The sequence below is a fragment of the Coturnix japonica genome, chromosome 8 (genome assembly GCF_054131305.1).
Source record: "Coturnix japonica strain WE chromosome 8, WE-NBRP24, whole genome shotgun sequence".
Lineage (NCBI taxonomy): Eukaryota > Metazoa > Chordata > Aves > Galliformes > Phasianidae > Coturnix > Coturnix japonica.
Genome location: NC_140670.1, coordinates 27015911 through 27029666, shown reverse-complemented (window position 1 = coordinate 27029666; position 13756 = coordinate 27015911). Strand labels below are relative to the sequence as shown.

General features: G+C 33.7%; 1 protein-coding gene across 8 annotated transcripts in view; it reads right to left on the bottom strand.

Moving 5' to 3' along the window:
- ATRNL1 (attractin like 1) overlaps window positions 1-13756 on the bottom strand; it is a 402227-nt gene that overhangs the window by 189622 nt on the left and 198849 nt on the right. For 5 of the 8 annotated variants that reach the window (XM_032445435.2, XM_085555299.1, XM_015867395.3 and 2 more), the window contains exon 26: window positions 4717-4795. The exons of the other annotated variants lie outside the window; for them this stretch is intronic. In XM_032445435.2, the coding sequence (XP_032301326.1) occupies window positions 4717-4795 (79 nt within the window). The remainder of the gene's footprint in view (window positions 1-4716; window positions 4796-13756) is intronic. 8 annotated transcript variants of the gene reach the window in all.

Here is a 13756-nt window from a genome sequence, read left to right as displayed (position 1 = left end):
GTTCTAGTCCTATGAATAGCTCCTTTGACTTCAGAAAGATTACTCACAGTCTATGAGTAAGTACATAAAGATGTGTAAGATATTTGCTAAGCAACAGACAAGAAGATACCAAAAAGGAAAAGTGATCTGAGAGGTTAACTTTGAAATGAAAATAATATAATCCCATACACATCTACACACATGAGAAAAACTAGGTCTCCTTTGGTTCATGTTCAGTACCATATTCTACATACAGCAATATTCTTAAACTAAACACATTGCATTCCATAAGCAACATTAAATACATAAAATGCCATTATTGTATTTTCTAAAAGGCATAATTGAAAAATGCAAGTGTCCTAACAATATAAAGTAAAACTGCTTTAGCTGGAATTCACATACTGTCCATGTTCATCAGAACTATCAACATAACCAAACTTTCCTGGTTTTATTGGGTTACCATAGAAATGAGCTTAGAGCCATTACATGAATTGTTATTAAGAAGTGGACTCTTTCAGCATCACTTGTGTTCTAAGAATCTTTGAATATTCAAAAGAATAAAAGTACCTTGATGTTAAAATTAAGGCTAAAAAGTTTATTTTTTAAAAAACAAACATAAGCTTATTTAATAAAATGAAGCAATAAGTTGTGTAGAACCCACACACCGTGCAAAGCAAGCATTCACTCTAATTCCATGTTTTTATGCTTGTATATGCTATTCTCTCAGACATGCAAATGCTGCACAGCTGACTGTATAATGAAATGCTATATATAAATATGAAAATTCCAATAAAGGAATGACATTAACCTTTAAAGTTAGGCAAGCACTTTATATATATATAATACCATGCTTTCAAACATTTTTACACAAATATGCGATCATGCATTACTTCCTAGTTTTTCAAGAGATTTACAAAGTATTACATGAGCAAATAAGATTCTAAGATGTGCTTTTAAATATAATAGCTCTTTCTATTGTGTAACTATGACAATGTTTTGAAAATATTTTCATTTAAAAACATAAAATTACATTTTAAATAATTGATTGACCCAACATACACAAATATACATATTGGCACAGGATGTGTTGGCCTATAAGTGCATTTTGTGTGTATTTGTGGAGGGGGAGGAATAGGACATCTGTATGTATACCTTCCATTGCACGCCTATGGATTAATGGCAATAAATCCCCAAAGCATCTGGCTGAGTTCACAGTGTATTCGATCAGCAGCTGCTTTACCTTATGAAAGATGAATATTTGCCAAAATACCTCAGCTAGAAGATGTGTGCTTTATAATCCCATCTGTATGAGTTGTATTAGTGACATTAATGCAGACTTTTTGCAAGCAAAAGAGAAGTTTGATATGCTGTTAATGAGAAATCATTTTGGATGCCAAATTTATCTGCAGTGTGGTGCAGTTCAGAAAAAGCTGCTCAAGGGACAAAACATTTGAGCCACTACAAAACTGTAGGTAACCTGTCAAGACTTCTGTACAATGACCCATGAACAGATTCATCTTCAACCATTCTCAGTGTAAGACCACAGAAACATTTTAAATAAGAAACATACAGACAGAGACATCAAATTATATTCTCTTCAATTTTATCCATTGGTAGATCTGGGTAATATAACTTGTGTGTCTGTGTGAAAAAGGAGAACAGAGCTAGATTGAATCTTCGTATGTGGTCCCTTGGGTGAACTCTGGGTATAGAATGCAAGAGGTCTAACAAATCATTTTGGTGAGGAAGTGACAGGTCTCACTTCTTCATCCAGTGAACTAACTAATGAAATTTCACAGAAAGGTACTGGTAGAAAGGTACTGTGTCTTTGAAGGAAAAAAGAGGAGAGAAAAACCTAGAGTATATATTTTACATATATATATATATATATATATATATATATATATATATATATATATAATGCAGACAGTACAGAGTGTGCTAAAAATGCTTTACTGTTTTCAACCTTAAAATTTTTAGGAGCTCCTTTACTTTAATTGACAAGCATATATATCCTGCCTTCTGCAAATTCAACATGAATTTCCAGGCTTGCTTAGAAATGTTTTCCGGCTTTGTAAGTAGAAATTTGAGTTTGGTTCCCATAAGAACATTCCAAACTCCTCCAGTTTGTTCCTGAAGAAAGACAGTGCCGTGAAGTAATCTGATAAAATTCACTATTATACCTTCCAAGGATCAAACACTCTCAGCTGAGCAATATTCCGATATTCTACTTCTTTAAAAACACTATCCCTAATTTGTGTGGTTTTTTTTAAATGTCACTGATCCATGGGAGGGATGGGTAGGGGAAGATGTCAATCAATACCAGGGAGGAGATTGTTCATGTTCTTCTTCTTAATGTTTCATCGAGCATTTTAGACCATGAAATAAAAGAATAATGCTTCCCGTTTTCTTTCAGTGCACAGGGTGAAAAACTTTGATGGCAGAGGGTGGGAGAGTATCTACCTGCTCTTTCTTGTTCCTTCAAAAGGCAGGAATGAAGAATAGAAACTCCGCCAGGTCTTAAAGCATAAATTTGGATGTTCTAAAGACAAAGTACATCTTAAGAGGCATCTATTTAAGCAGGAAAAATATGAGAAGTACAATTTTGTTATGAATGAAAAATACCGAAACTCAAGTACACAGCCAATGGATAAAAATGGTTTCAATGAGTGAAATGGAAAGACCAATAGAAACAGTGAAAGAAAAGCTCAATTTCAGTATTAACAAAGATCAATTAAAGTCTTTTGGAAGACATAACTACATAGACTTATGTTCATATACATATATATCATGTCTTACATGTACATGAATACATGGAATAGGATAGTTCAAACAATCTACTCAATAAGATTTTGGCAGTGACTGGATTACTACACCTAGAAATCTATGAAAACTTAAATTATTTGATACTTTCAACATCCTGATAAAACTTTCACTATCAGAACACATGAACAATAAGTTTCTACTTCTCTTGTGGAAAACAGATTGAGGTTAACAATAAAGGACTAAAATAGATGGAAAAACCATCAGACTAGAACGGTGGGCTTTAAAAGTAGGGACTTAAAAGTAATATTATCCAGATAACATTTCTGAATGAAAGACAGCTAAGTTTCTCCAGCAATACTTAAGGAGAAGCAAGAATCAGTCTTCAAGTCTGGACCTCTGAGAATTTTAATCCAGTTGTGAAGTATTTCTTTCTACTTAGCTCTTCTAAGGAAGCTGATTCATATTTACAGTGTACTTATCAGTCAATTTGCATGAGCTTTCATACAGACTTAGAAATAATTGTTATGATATTAGGATAATAAAACTCGAAAAACTTTTTAAAAATTCTACATGGATTTGTTATTTATAGAATGAATCTTAGACTAAATTAAAAAAATGTTATAAAAATCAATGAGAGTAAACATAGAAATCAGAATAGTGTCCCTTAATCTGTAAATTCATATGCTTGTATTTTTTCTTAAGTGTGCCAGAAAAACAACTTGATAAAAGTGGGAAATACATTGCACAGAACTATTAATAACACAAGTATTCAGATAAATTTCAATGAAATATTAATAAGTTGAATTGAATACTGTAGTTTAAAGTAACTTTCATCTGTATTTTCCCTGTAATAAGAAATAGATGAGCACTTGCCTCATAACACAGAATATGATTTATAATATTCATTTCAATTTAAAAAACAAACAAAACAACAACCAAAAAACTCACTCAAATAACTACTATTGCATATGTCTTTCTATGTAGCACCAGTTCAAAGCTAAGCCTAGGCATCAGCACGTAACAATTTCAGTGAAGGAGAACTGTAAGCGTACATAAATTCACTGCGGATCAACAATCAAACCCAACCAAAGAAAACATATTTAAACATTTATAATATGAGAATAGAAAAAAAATTTTTTTAAAAAAAAGAGAAACACATATTTTATTTTATTTTTTATTTTTTAAAATCTAGACTACATTGCCATGAAGCAATTACTTTTTTTCTAAAAATCATCTAGATTGGAAGCTTTGCAGGGAAAAAAATATCAGTGTCTAAATATAAGCTCAATCTTGTCATATACATGTAACAATACACATAACCAGAATTCAATCCCATAGAAGTTTAATCATTTGTTAAATAGGTAATAATAAATACTTGGGCCAAGTCTTCTAAGACTGCTAGGACATTTCACACTATAAAATAGTCTTTAATGTAAAAATACATATTGTGCTATTAAAAAAAAACTGCTGATGTCAATATGATGCAGAATTTTGCTTAGGATTAAAAAAGACAAATAAAAAGACAATGAGCAATTTTTAAAAAAGGAAGTTAAGTAAGTAAAAACACTTTGAAGAAAGGGTTGTTTCCTAGTATACGTTTCTGTGACCTTTGATAATAACACAGCAAAGTAACAGCACCAGATAACTTCCCAGAGAAGTTTGAGAAGACACACTATGATCCCCTTTGTTCAGTCAACCCATCAATGTTTTTGAACTGCCATTCTGAGACTATTTGAGAGTACACTCCATCATAAAGAAAACTCAGCTCTCTGCAATCTACTTCTGCAATGTCTGTAATTTCTGACAAGAGGAAGAAACAATATTTTCTTCATTTTCAGCACAGAAGGGAAAAAAGGCTTAGAGGAATATTTAAATTGTGCATACAGGGAAAGTGTGAACGTGATTGTTCATCAAAGCTCTCAATATATTCTGGAAGTTAAGACACAAGAATAATCTTAAAATTATTAATACCTCTCTCCGTCGAGAAGCCCAACAGGTTTGTTTGATTTTCCAAACGACGGCAGCTACCAGCAGTAAGGATAAGAAACAACTGCAATTACAAAAAAAAAAATAAAATAAAATAAAAATATTTGTAATATAATGGTCTGAAAATGCTTATATATTACGGTATCAGAGTAATAAAAACACACTTAAACTTGGGGAAAAGAAAAACAACCCACAAAAAGAGAGGAAAACGAACTATTCTAGGATGACAGGAAACAGTCAGTCATCCATGTTTGAAGTCAAAAGAAGATGCACACCTACAGTGCTATGGTTACCTCTTATAAAATCTTATTATTGGCTCCATTAGTTTGGGATAAGTTCCACTACAACCATCCATAACAGTCTATGTACCCACAACTGACTCAACCAACATCCACTGCGTGTCCACGTTCAGTAGATAGAAAAACAGGGCTAACTATAATGAAAATTGTTATCTATTTATGGTTCATCCCTAGTTTGTAAACTCTTGAGTTATTTCCAGGTATAAAGGAATCACCACTACTTTGCAGTGTCAAAGACATAACAGAAAAAAAACAAACTGCAGCCATCTAAACTTACGCAGTTCCCAACAAGAGCACATACGTTCTCTCTTGCTCCAATAATTCTGTATTTGTGACATTTAGTCCAGAAAGAATTTTGGCAAAAAGATCACTGGATTATCAATATCTTCCAATGAACTTCTGGATATTGATAAAAAAGCTTCTAAATTTGATAGCTAACATAAAGTCAGCCCATCTTTTAATTTTGATAGTTTTCATTAAAAAAACTGGACTATCTAGGTGTGTCCTGCGAACACAACTGTGGTGCATTGTTTCTGTGATTAATACAGTCCTACAACTATTAAAATACACACTATTTTTGCCAAAAGTTTTCAGAATATATTCTTTAACTAACATGGAATAAAACAAAAAGTCTCTGCATTAGTGAAATAATGTTCATAAATACAAAATACTTTATCCATGCAGGAACATTAAAATTTCCTTGTATCACGCCCTAAACAGAGATTTAGTTATGACCTAGCAGATGCATCTCTAGGATGAACAGCTTATAACATTCAATACTTGTTCATAATATGGAAACTATCAGAAACCAGTTAATGGTAACTAGAGTATAATGTCTCCATTAAGGCAATGAAATGAAAACATCCAGTCATTCCTTGGTTTGCAAGCAACAGAGAATCAGATGTACAACCAAATGTTTAACAAAATATATAATGTGAACAAAATAAGTTCAAAACTTAGGTGGCAGTGGCAGGATCCAAGGGAATGGCATGGAACTGCATCAGGCGAGGGTGTTAGAAAAAGTTTCTGCCCCAGAGCACAAGAGCTGGTTCCCAAGGGCAGTGGTCATGACACCAAGCTTACCAGAACTCAAGAAACATTCAGTCAACACTCTCAGACAAAAGATCTGATTTTGGGGAGCCTCTAAAGTCAGCAGCTGGACTTGATGCTCATTATAGGCCCCTTCCAACTTACAATATTCTAGGATTACTAGCGCAACGACACATCATCAGTAGGGTAAAACTAACCTGTCTCATGACGGTCTAACCCTCAAGTTTTCCTTTATGATTAAAGCAATACAAATAAATACAGCATTTTCCTCAGCATCTACTTCATTTAAAGGTCTTTCTAGCTTTCTAAATTCTTTTCATCCATTTCTTTCTTTGCACACTCTTGAGAAAGCCAGCCAGAGTAAGAATAAGTCTGAAAGAAGAAAGTACCAAACATACAAGTGTTTGGACATATAATGCTCAACTAGTGCTCAATTATGTAATTAACAGCTTGTTTGGGCTTATTTTGTTGTTTATTTTTGCTTTACATATAAGATCTAAGTCTGTCTGCTTAGTTACAAGAGGGGTGACTGTTCTTAGCCTGAAAGGAAAAAAAAATGGTTAAAGAATCTGTTCCTAAAAGCAAACTTTGACTTTCCCCTTAATGGCCAATGTCAACCAGCAGCATTCCTTTTAGCAGATTTTAAGTCTGTGACTTAGAGATTTTTATGGAAAGGAATATATAGTCTGCCTCTCTCACTGCAACACCATTTTAAACATACTGCTGTGCTTTTATTGGTTCTTGGCATTGAGCCCCTAACAAAACAAAGCTGGAGTTTTGATTGATTCTGATTCATATATCAGAACAGTCCAGCATATCTAAGAATCATCCTTCCAAAAGGCAACGATGGAAAAGTAAAATGATCTGTAGTAAAAGAAGAGAGAATTCCAGTTCTGGTTCAAGAACCTTCAGAAATTCTGAAATCGCTTAGGCTTTAATGTATATTGGTATAAATCACCTTTTTAGGTGGATCTTCACTGATAGGAACCAAAGCAGTAAGAACATTTTAAATGATGTACCATTTTACTAACACAGTATTTCTTAACAAAAGGCTATCAGTTAAGGAATTTTACTGACAAAGTATCTCAGAAATACACCCTATATAATAACAGAAATTGATTATTAGAGAGCATTTCCCATTTTGTTTAACACATCGCTTCAGTTGGTGCACTGCTCTCACTTTTAAAAACATATCTTTGGCTGCCCCCTTTTATCCAGTCTTTTTTGAAAGCAAGCACAAGTTGTCCATGAATTTATACAGCCTGCCCAGGGATAATCAGAACAAAGACCCCCACAATAATCCACTTCTGCAACAAAAATCTTTAAGCTTACACCAACATCTGCTTATAAATAATCTTTCCTACTATATACCATACAATCTAGCTAGTAACTGCACCAGGATTAGGAGCAATGTAACATCAGAGTACTGATACGTTGCTATAAAATTAGCATGCAGTATATGCAGTCGGGTAAGCCATCTCAATCTTTTCTATAATACAGAAATAAATAAGGGAAACAGCAGCAGCTGTTTAGAATGATGAAGTCAAAGCTCATGGAAATTGAATAGGATGGCAAACTGGACACAAGAAACTAAGAAAGCCTTGCACTGTGCAACTGCTTCATTATCCCCGGGAACTGGATCTCTTTCTTAAGATTTTTTTCTTGTTTAATAAATTTCTCAAATGCTTCTCTTAATTTAGAGGAAAAAACAAAGAAACAAACAAATAAAAAACCCAAACAAAAACCACTCAAGAGTTCTTGTCTTAAAACTTCAGTCAAATTCCTGCTTTACTCTGTACACCAGCAAAGCTGGGTCACACATCTTACTTTCCTGTCATCAGCCAAAAAATCTTTTACTTAATGTGCAAAATCATTTAAAAGACACAAGTAATATAAATCATTTGAAAATAACAGTGGTAATAGTGTCTGATGTTTACTTAATCTCACATGCAATCTTTTCCTGTTGTTTTTTTTTTTTTTTTTTAATGCTATATATTAGAAAGAAGAATCAAAATTCTAGTTAATGAAGAGAAGAAAGATAGAGAAAATAGGTTTTCCTCAAACTAACCTGGTATCAGGCTGTGTGAAGATAAGTCTTTTTTTATTTAAAGCAATAAAATTAAAACAACAACAAAAAAATTAAACCTGACTGCAGAGCATCTTGCAATATTGAGTGACTTGGCAACAGAATAAGAGAATGAAATTCAGTGCCAATGAACTGAAGGGAAAAAAAAAATAAATCTAGCTACAGGTACACGATAGGTTCTAAATTAGCAATTACCACTCAAGAAAATGGCCTTGAAATCATTGCAGATCATTTGAACATATCAGCAAATGCTTAGTGACAGTCAAAACAGCAAATAGGATGTTAGGCGAGATTAGAAAAAGAAAAAAGGAATAAAAAAACAAGAAAGAAAACAGTGTGATGTAAGTGCATAAATCCATGGTGTGCCTGTATCTTGAAGACCAAGAAAAGAAACCAACACTTCATCTCAAAACTACTAAGTGGAATTAAGCACATATAAAGGAGTACAGCCAATCTGAATATAGTACGTTAATAGAAAAGTGCTTTTTCCATGCAGTTAGCACAATACTATGGCAAAACTGACATCAGTGTAACACAAAATAACTGAAGTAAAAATTGACCAACTGACATCTTGATTGTTGTCAGAATACAGTCAATATCACAAAAAGATGTTTCTAAAAGGATTTGCAAGGTTCTGAGTATCAGATCCAGGCAGTTTTGATGAGAGAGATACTCAGAGCTCTGAGATGTCTATGCATGACAAAGACTGATAAGAAAATTTAATTGTATTGAAGACAAGAAAAATCACAATGTGTCAGTACCAATTGGTCAACTGCACCTTTTTAATCAAGATGCACAGTCACTGCTAACATGTATTTGTGAAGAAAAGGATTCTGGGCGCTGTTTAGGAGTAAAGAAAACGTGTTCTCCTTGGACTAAACCAATTCCCAACATAATTCACAGATCAGTGTAAATCAGCTGCTTATATGGTAAAACAAAAAAGATGTAAAGCAACCTCAGAAAACCAGGTGAACAGTAATAAGCAGCACTTGGAATATCACAGAATCATAGAATTGTAGGGGTTGGAAGGGACCTCTAGAGATCATCGAGTCCAACCCCCCTGCCAAATCAGGCTCCCTACACCACATTGCACAGGTAGGCGTCCAGGTGGGTCTTGAATATCTCCAGAGAAGGAGACTCCACCACCTCCCTGGGCAGCCTGTTCCAGTGCTCCGTCACCCTCACTGTAAAGAAGTTCTTCCGCACATTCGTGCGGAACTTCCTATGCTGTACTTTCATCCCATTACCCCTAGTCCTATCCCCACGCACTACTGATGAATGTATCAAAATACAAGATGTTCCCAAAACATATAGGATGAGACACTGAAATTCTGCTTACAAAAATTCCATTGTTCACATTCTTTTAAAAGAGTTTGACAACGTGGAAGAGTACATAAAATAATCAAGAAACATGCAAAGGTCAAGAAAATCTTTTCCTGAGAGTGCATTAATAAGCCCAATTATTTCAATTTTTAAAAAGACCTAGGGGTGACTAGCCTACAGAGTTGCCTACAGTAGCCTACAGTGCATGAGTTTCCATGGGGAGTAAATACTAAGGGTCTCATTTATCTATAGCAGAAATACATAGTAAGAAACAGTAGCTGGAAGCACAATTTGAATTAGACTCTGGCACTATCATGAAGTATTTTCTGTATCATAGTTGTTACATTGAAAATAATAAATAGATAAACACCTTTGCAATGCAGATTGGTTATGAACTGTTGTCCTAGAACACAGACCGAATGATCAAATACTTGCACTGATGAATGTAAATCTACCCAAGAAAACAGATATCACTTGAATACAAACTTAAAGAGGCAGCAACCAAAGTGTTTCCAGGATTCTGTTTCCTCTAAAACAGAGGAATGACTGACCAGTAAGTAATGACATAGTATGAAACAACATGGAACCAAATAAGGAAACAATAAAAAAATACATGCTTGGAAACAACTAGTTCATCAATGTGGCTTATGTTACAGACTGGTAAGAAGTTATCATGATAGCATTAGGTAGGAGAAAATAAAAAAATAATTAAAATAAAGGGTAACTCAAAAAGGATGCACTGAATGCAATTATTTTATATCTGACACAGTAGAGGAAAGTGACCAAAACTGGTCTGCAATTGAACAACACGGTCTAGCAGCAGGGTCTAAGCTGAACAGATGACCTTCCTGCAAAGGAAAATTGATTTATTTGAACACAAAAAGGGAAAATAGCCTGGAATAATTACCATCTGCACAACCATTTTGGTGATGTAGAGAGTAAAAATTTCAACTTACAGACATCACTTTTAGAAGTGTTAATTCATTCCAGAGTCTGAGGAGTGAGATGGTATTGTGTTCTGTGAGAAATACTCAGGAAGTAAAAAAAACCCACAAAGTCACTAGCACAGACATTAAAGGGTATTAGGAGATGCATTGCTGCTTGGAATCTGCAAATTAAAAGGAAACCTGTAGATGATCTTTTAACAAATTAATAATATAAATAAATATTTATAATATTTATATATTAATAAAATAAATAGAGGGGGAGATAATTTATTCACCTTTGCAGGGATGTAGAAAAAAATCTGTCATGTAAATATTTTAAGAACCAATATTGTAAAGGGAAAATAAAGAGAACAAAACAAAATGTTCCATCTTTTGCTATTTCTTTTCTCATTCTCCTTTTGACTAACATGCAAAAGAAAATGTCCAAAAAATATATTTAAGCATCTATGCACGATTAATTGTTGTTTGTATGATCTTATTTAAGCCACCTATTTGCATAGCAGTTGACTATAAATTCTCACATTGGATGAAAAAATACAGTTTAAAAAAAAATTACCTTAAACCTAATATAATTTAAATTGTATTAAAATTAAAAATTGGCTGGATTCTACATTGTACAAAGTGGTTTAGTGTGGATTAAGAACAGGCTTTTGAATGAACCCCCTCACTGTTACCAATGTTGGGCTTTGGAGTGCAAGAGCAAGCAGTCTTGAAGCTCAAGATGGAATGAAATAGAAGATATTGGGTTCACAGAGCAATACTACAGCTAGCCAAAAAATAAGATGTGTCCAGTATGGATGTCAAGTCCTTAATGCCAATTGTTTTACTTAACAGATGACCTGTTTTGCCCACGCTGCTTATTAATGGACATTAAGGACCTAATGATTCCCTTCATAAAGTTATACATGTGTATAGTAGTCTCACTGAGTATGTGAGACTATGTGTACAGTTACACTTACTTTAGCAACTCCTCCTAAGGAGGAGGAAACATCCAAAAAATTGATGGGTCATCAAGGCAACCTCTGCAATGTTACCTTAATTTGCTGAGCTGAGACAACAATTAAATATCCCTTTAGATCCACAAAACTCATTCCCTGTTTTGTCAAAAGCAAAAACAAAAAATACATTCCACACCATAGCATTAATCTTAGCAGTGTGCCCTACATGGTATTAAAAGCTTTTCATTCATTCCAACTATGGTAGTTTTAAATATGAATGAAAAATAGTAGCAATCTTTAAAAAATAATAATCTAATAACAGAAAGCTTTTTAAAGTTGATTAACTCAAGGAAAAAGTCTTCTCAGTTAATGTTATAAAATTAATATTGCAGAAGTTTCCTAGAGATCACATATGCTGTATTTCTGAAGTATTATTTACTATCTTTTCATTGGTAAATAGAGCCCATTTTAATTGATGTTATGAAGCAATCGCGGTTCTAAAATAAACATAATTGAACAATTATTTGTCTAAAACCATGAATTTGAATAGTAATTATTGTCACAGCAATTCATTTCTCTCATTGTACTTGACAAGAACATTGTGTTTATGATTACGAAGTGCTAGGTTCAGCCATCCTTACTTGTGTTAACTAATATACACATGGCAAGCACTCAAAAGATTTCAACAGGATTGTCTGAAGCAAGAAGTACTGTAAACATAACATTAACAGACTGGTATGTATGAGAGCAGTATAATTTTTTTGAATAATTAAATTGCTCTGAATCACAGAGATCACACTGTTCACAGAGAATCACAAACACTGTTAGAAGTAGCAATATTTCAACCATCAGTGATTCTAAATTTTTCTGGGACTGAAGTGTCACAGTTCCAAATCAAAATACTTGTGAAGACTGAGAAGGAAAGGAGCCTTAAATGCTGATGCAGCAGAATATGTAACTTTCAGCCAACTACAGTGCAGGCTTATTGAAAGAAATATTGACTCCATGGTCAGAACAACAGAACTCCTTTCCTGGTCCAAGATCTCTGACTGCAACAGGCAATGAAATATGCCATTTCCAGCAACTGATCAGCTAATAGCTGTATGATCATTCTCTCTTCACCTAAATACATTTTATTGCTGTACATACAGCAGTATGGCAGGAACGTTTCCTCTTCTGTCAGCCTGGATCTATATCCCATTTCAAATCAGATTTTTCCTTCTCCTGCTGTTGTAATACAGCAACAGTTCCAGAACTCCAACTTCTCCCTTGCACTTTCTCCATTAAACAGAAGGAACTGAGGAAAATTTAATTTAACTGTGACCTCTCTAATCCCAAAGCCATGCAGAAGATTTAAACTCTTAGTTTTTGCTTTCTCAACTGAGAGGTGAAAGAAACATCTGGATATGAAGCAAATGATAAAATATGGTAAGCAAAACTTCAAGTATTAAAAAATATCATTTAAATGCAAATTTGTATTTATTTATTTGTCTCTCAGCGGAATTCACGCAAGTTAAGCAACACCTTTCAAGTTCATTTAAAGCTAATTACATGGATAATTCTTCTCATCCAAATGACAGTGCTTAAATGCTATTTTTGGTTGCAATCCTGAAAACCCATACATTTCCATAAATAAGTCTTAACCTGAAGCATCTCATGAAAGTTACATTGAGTTGCCTCTAAAATTCATGTCTCACCAACCACAACTATCAACCTTATAAAAACAGAGTAACTGTTAAAAAGAAACACATATGTCCTTCTGGTAAGCTGGTCATCCCAGGCAGAACATTACCTATGGTAAAGGAAACCCATATTATATTTGTTTTACCATGTCGTGGTTGATTACCAGCAACAGCATCTGAACAGTGATGCAGTTCATAAAATTACTGACCAATGTTTTAAATGAAGGTTTACAAGCATTACAAGGGTAAAGTAGAAACACCTTAATTCACCATTTAAAAAAGGCTTACGCATACTAAGAGTCAGCTGTAACCACTGCTCCATATCATACACTAAGCTACTCAATTGAAAAAATTAACAACTGAAAAATCTGTATTCTCTTTCTGCTAAGTAACCACCAAGAGCAGGTCCTTAGGACCAATATATGTTGTGCCATAAAACCCTTGAAGTACTTGAAAGCAATTTAAAGAAATCCATGAAAGAAATGAGCCCTAAAGAAGCCTGAAAAGCAGCGTATTGTAAAAACATAGTATAAGAAACATCTAGTGAAGTGCATTTCAACAGAATGCTGAAAAATGTAACTGAAATTTACTAAGGAAGAACAAAATTAAGTAAAACTATAAATTAAAACTTTAACATTGTAGTTAATAAAGCTTTGCACTTTAATACAGAGTACATAACTAACAATAGAGAGCTTGAAAT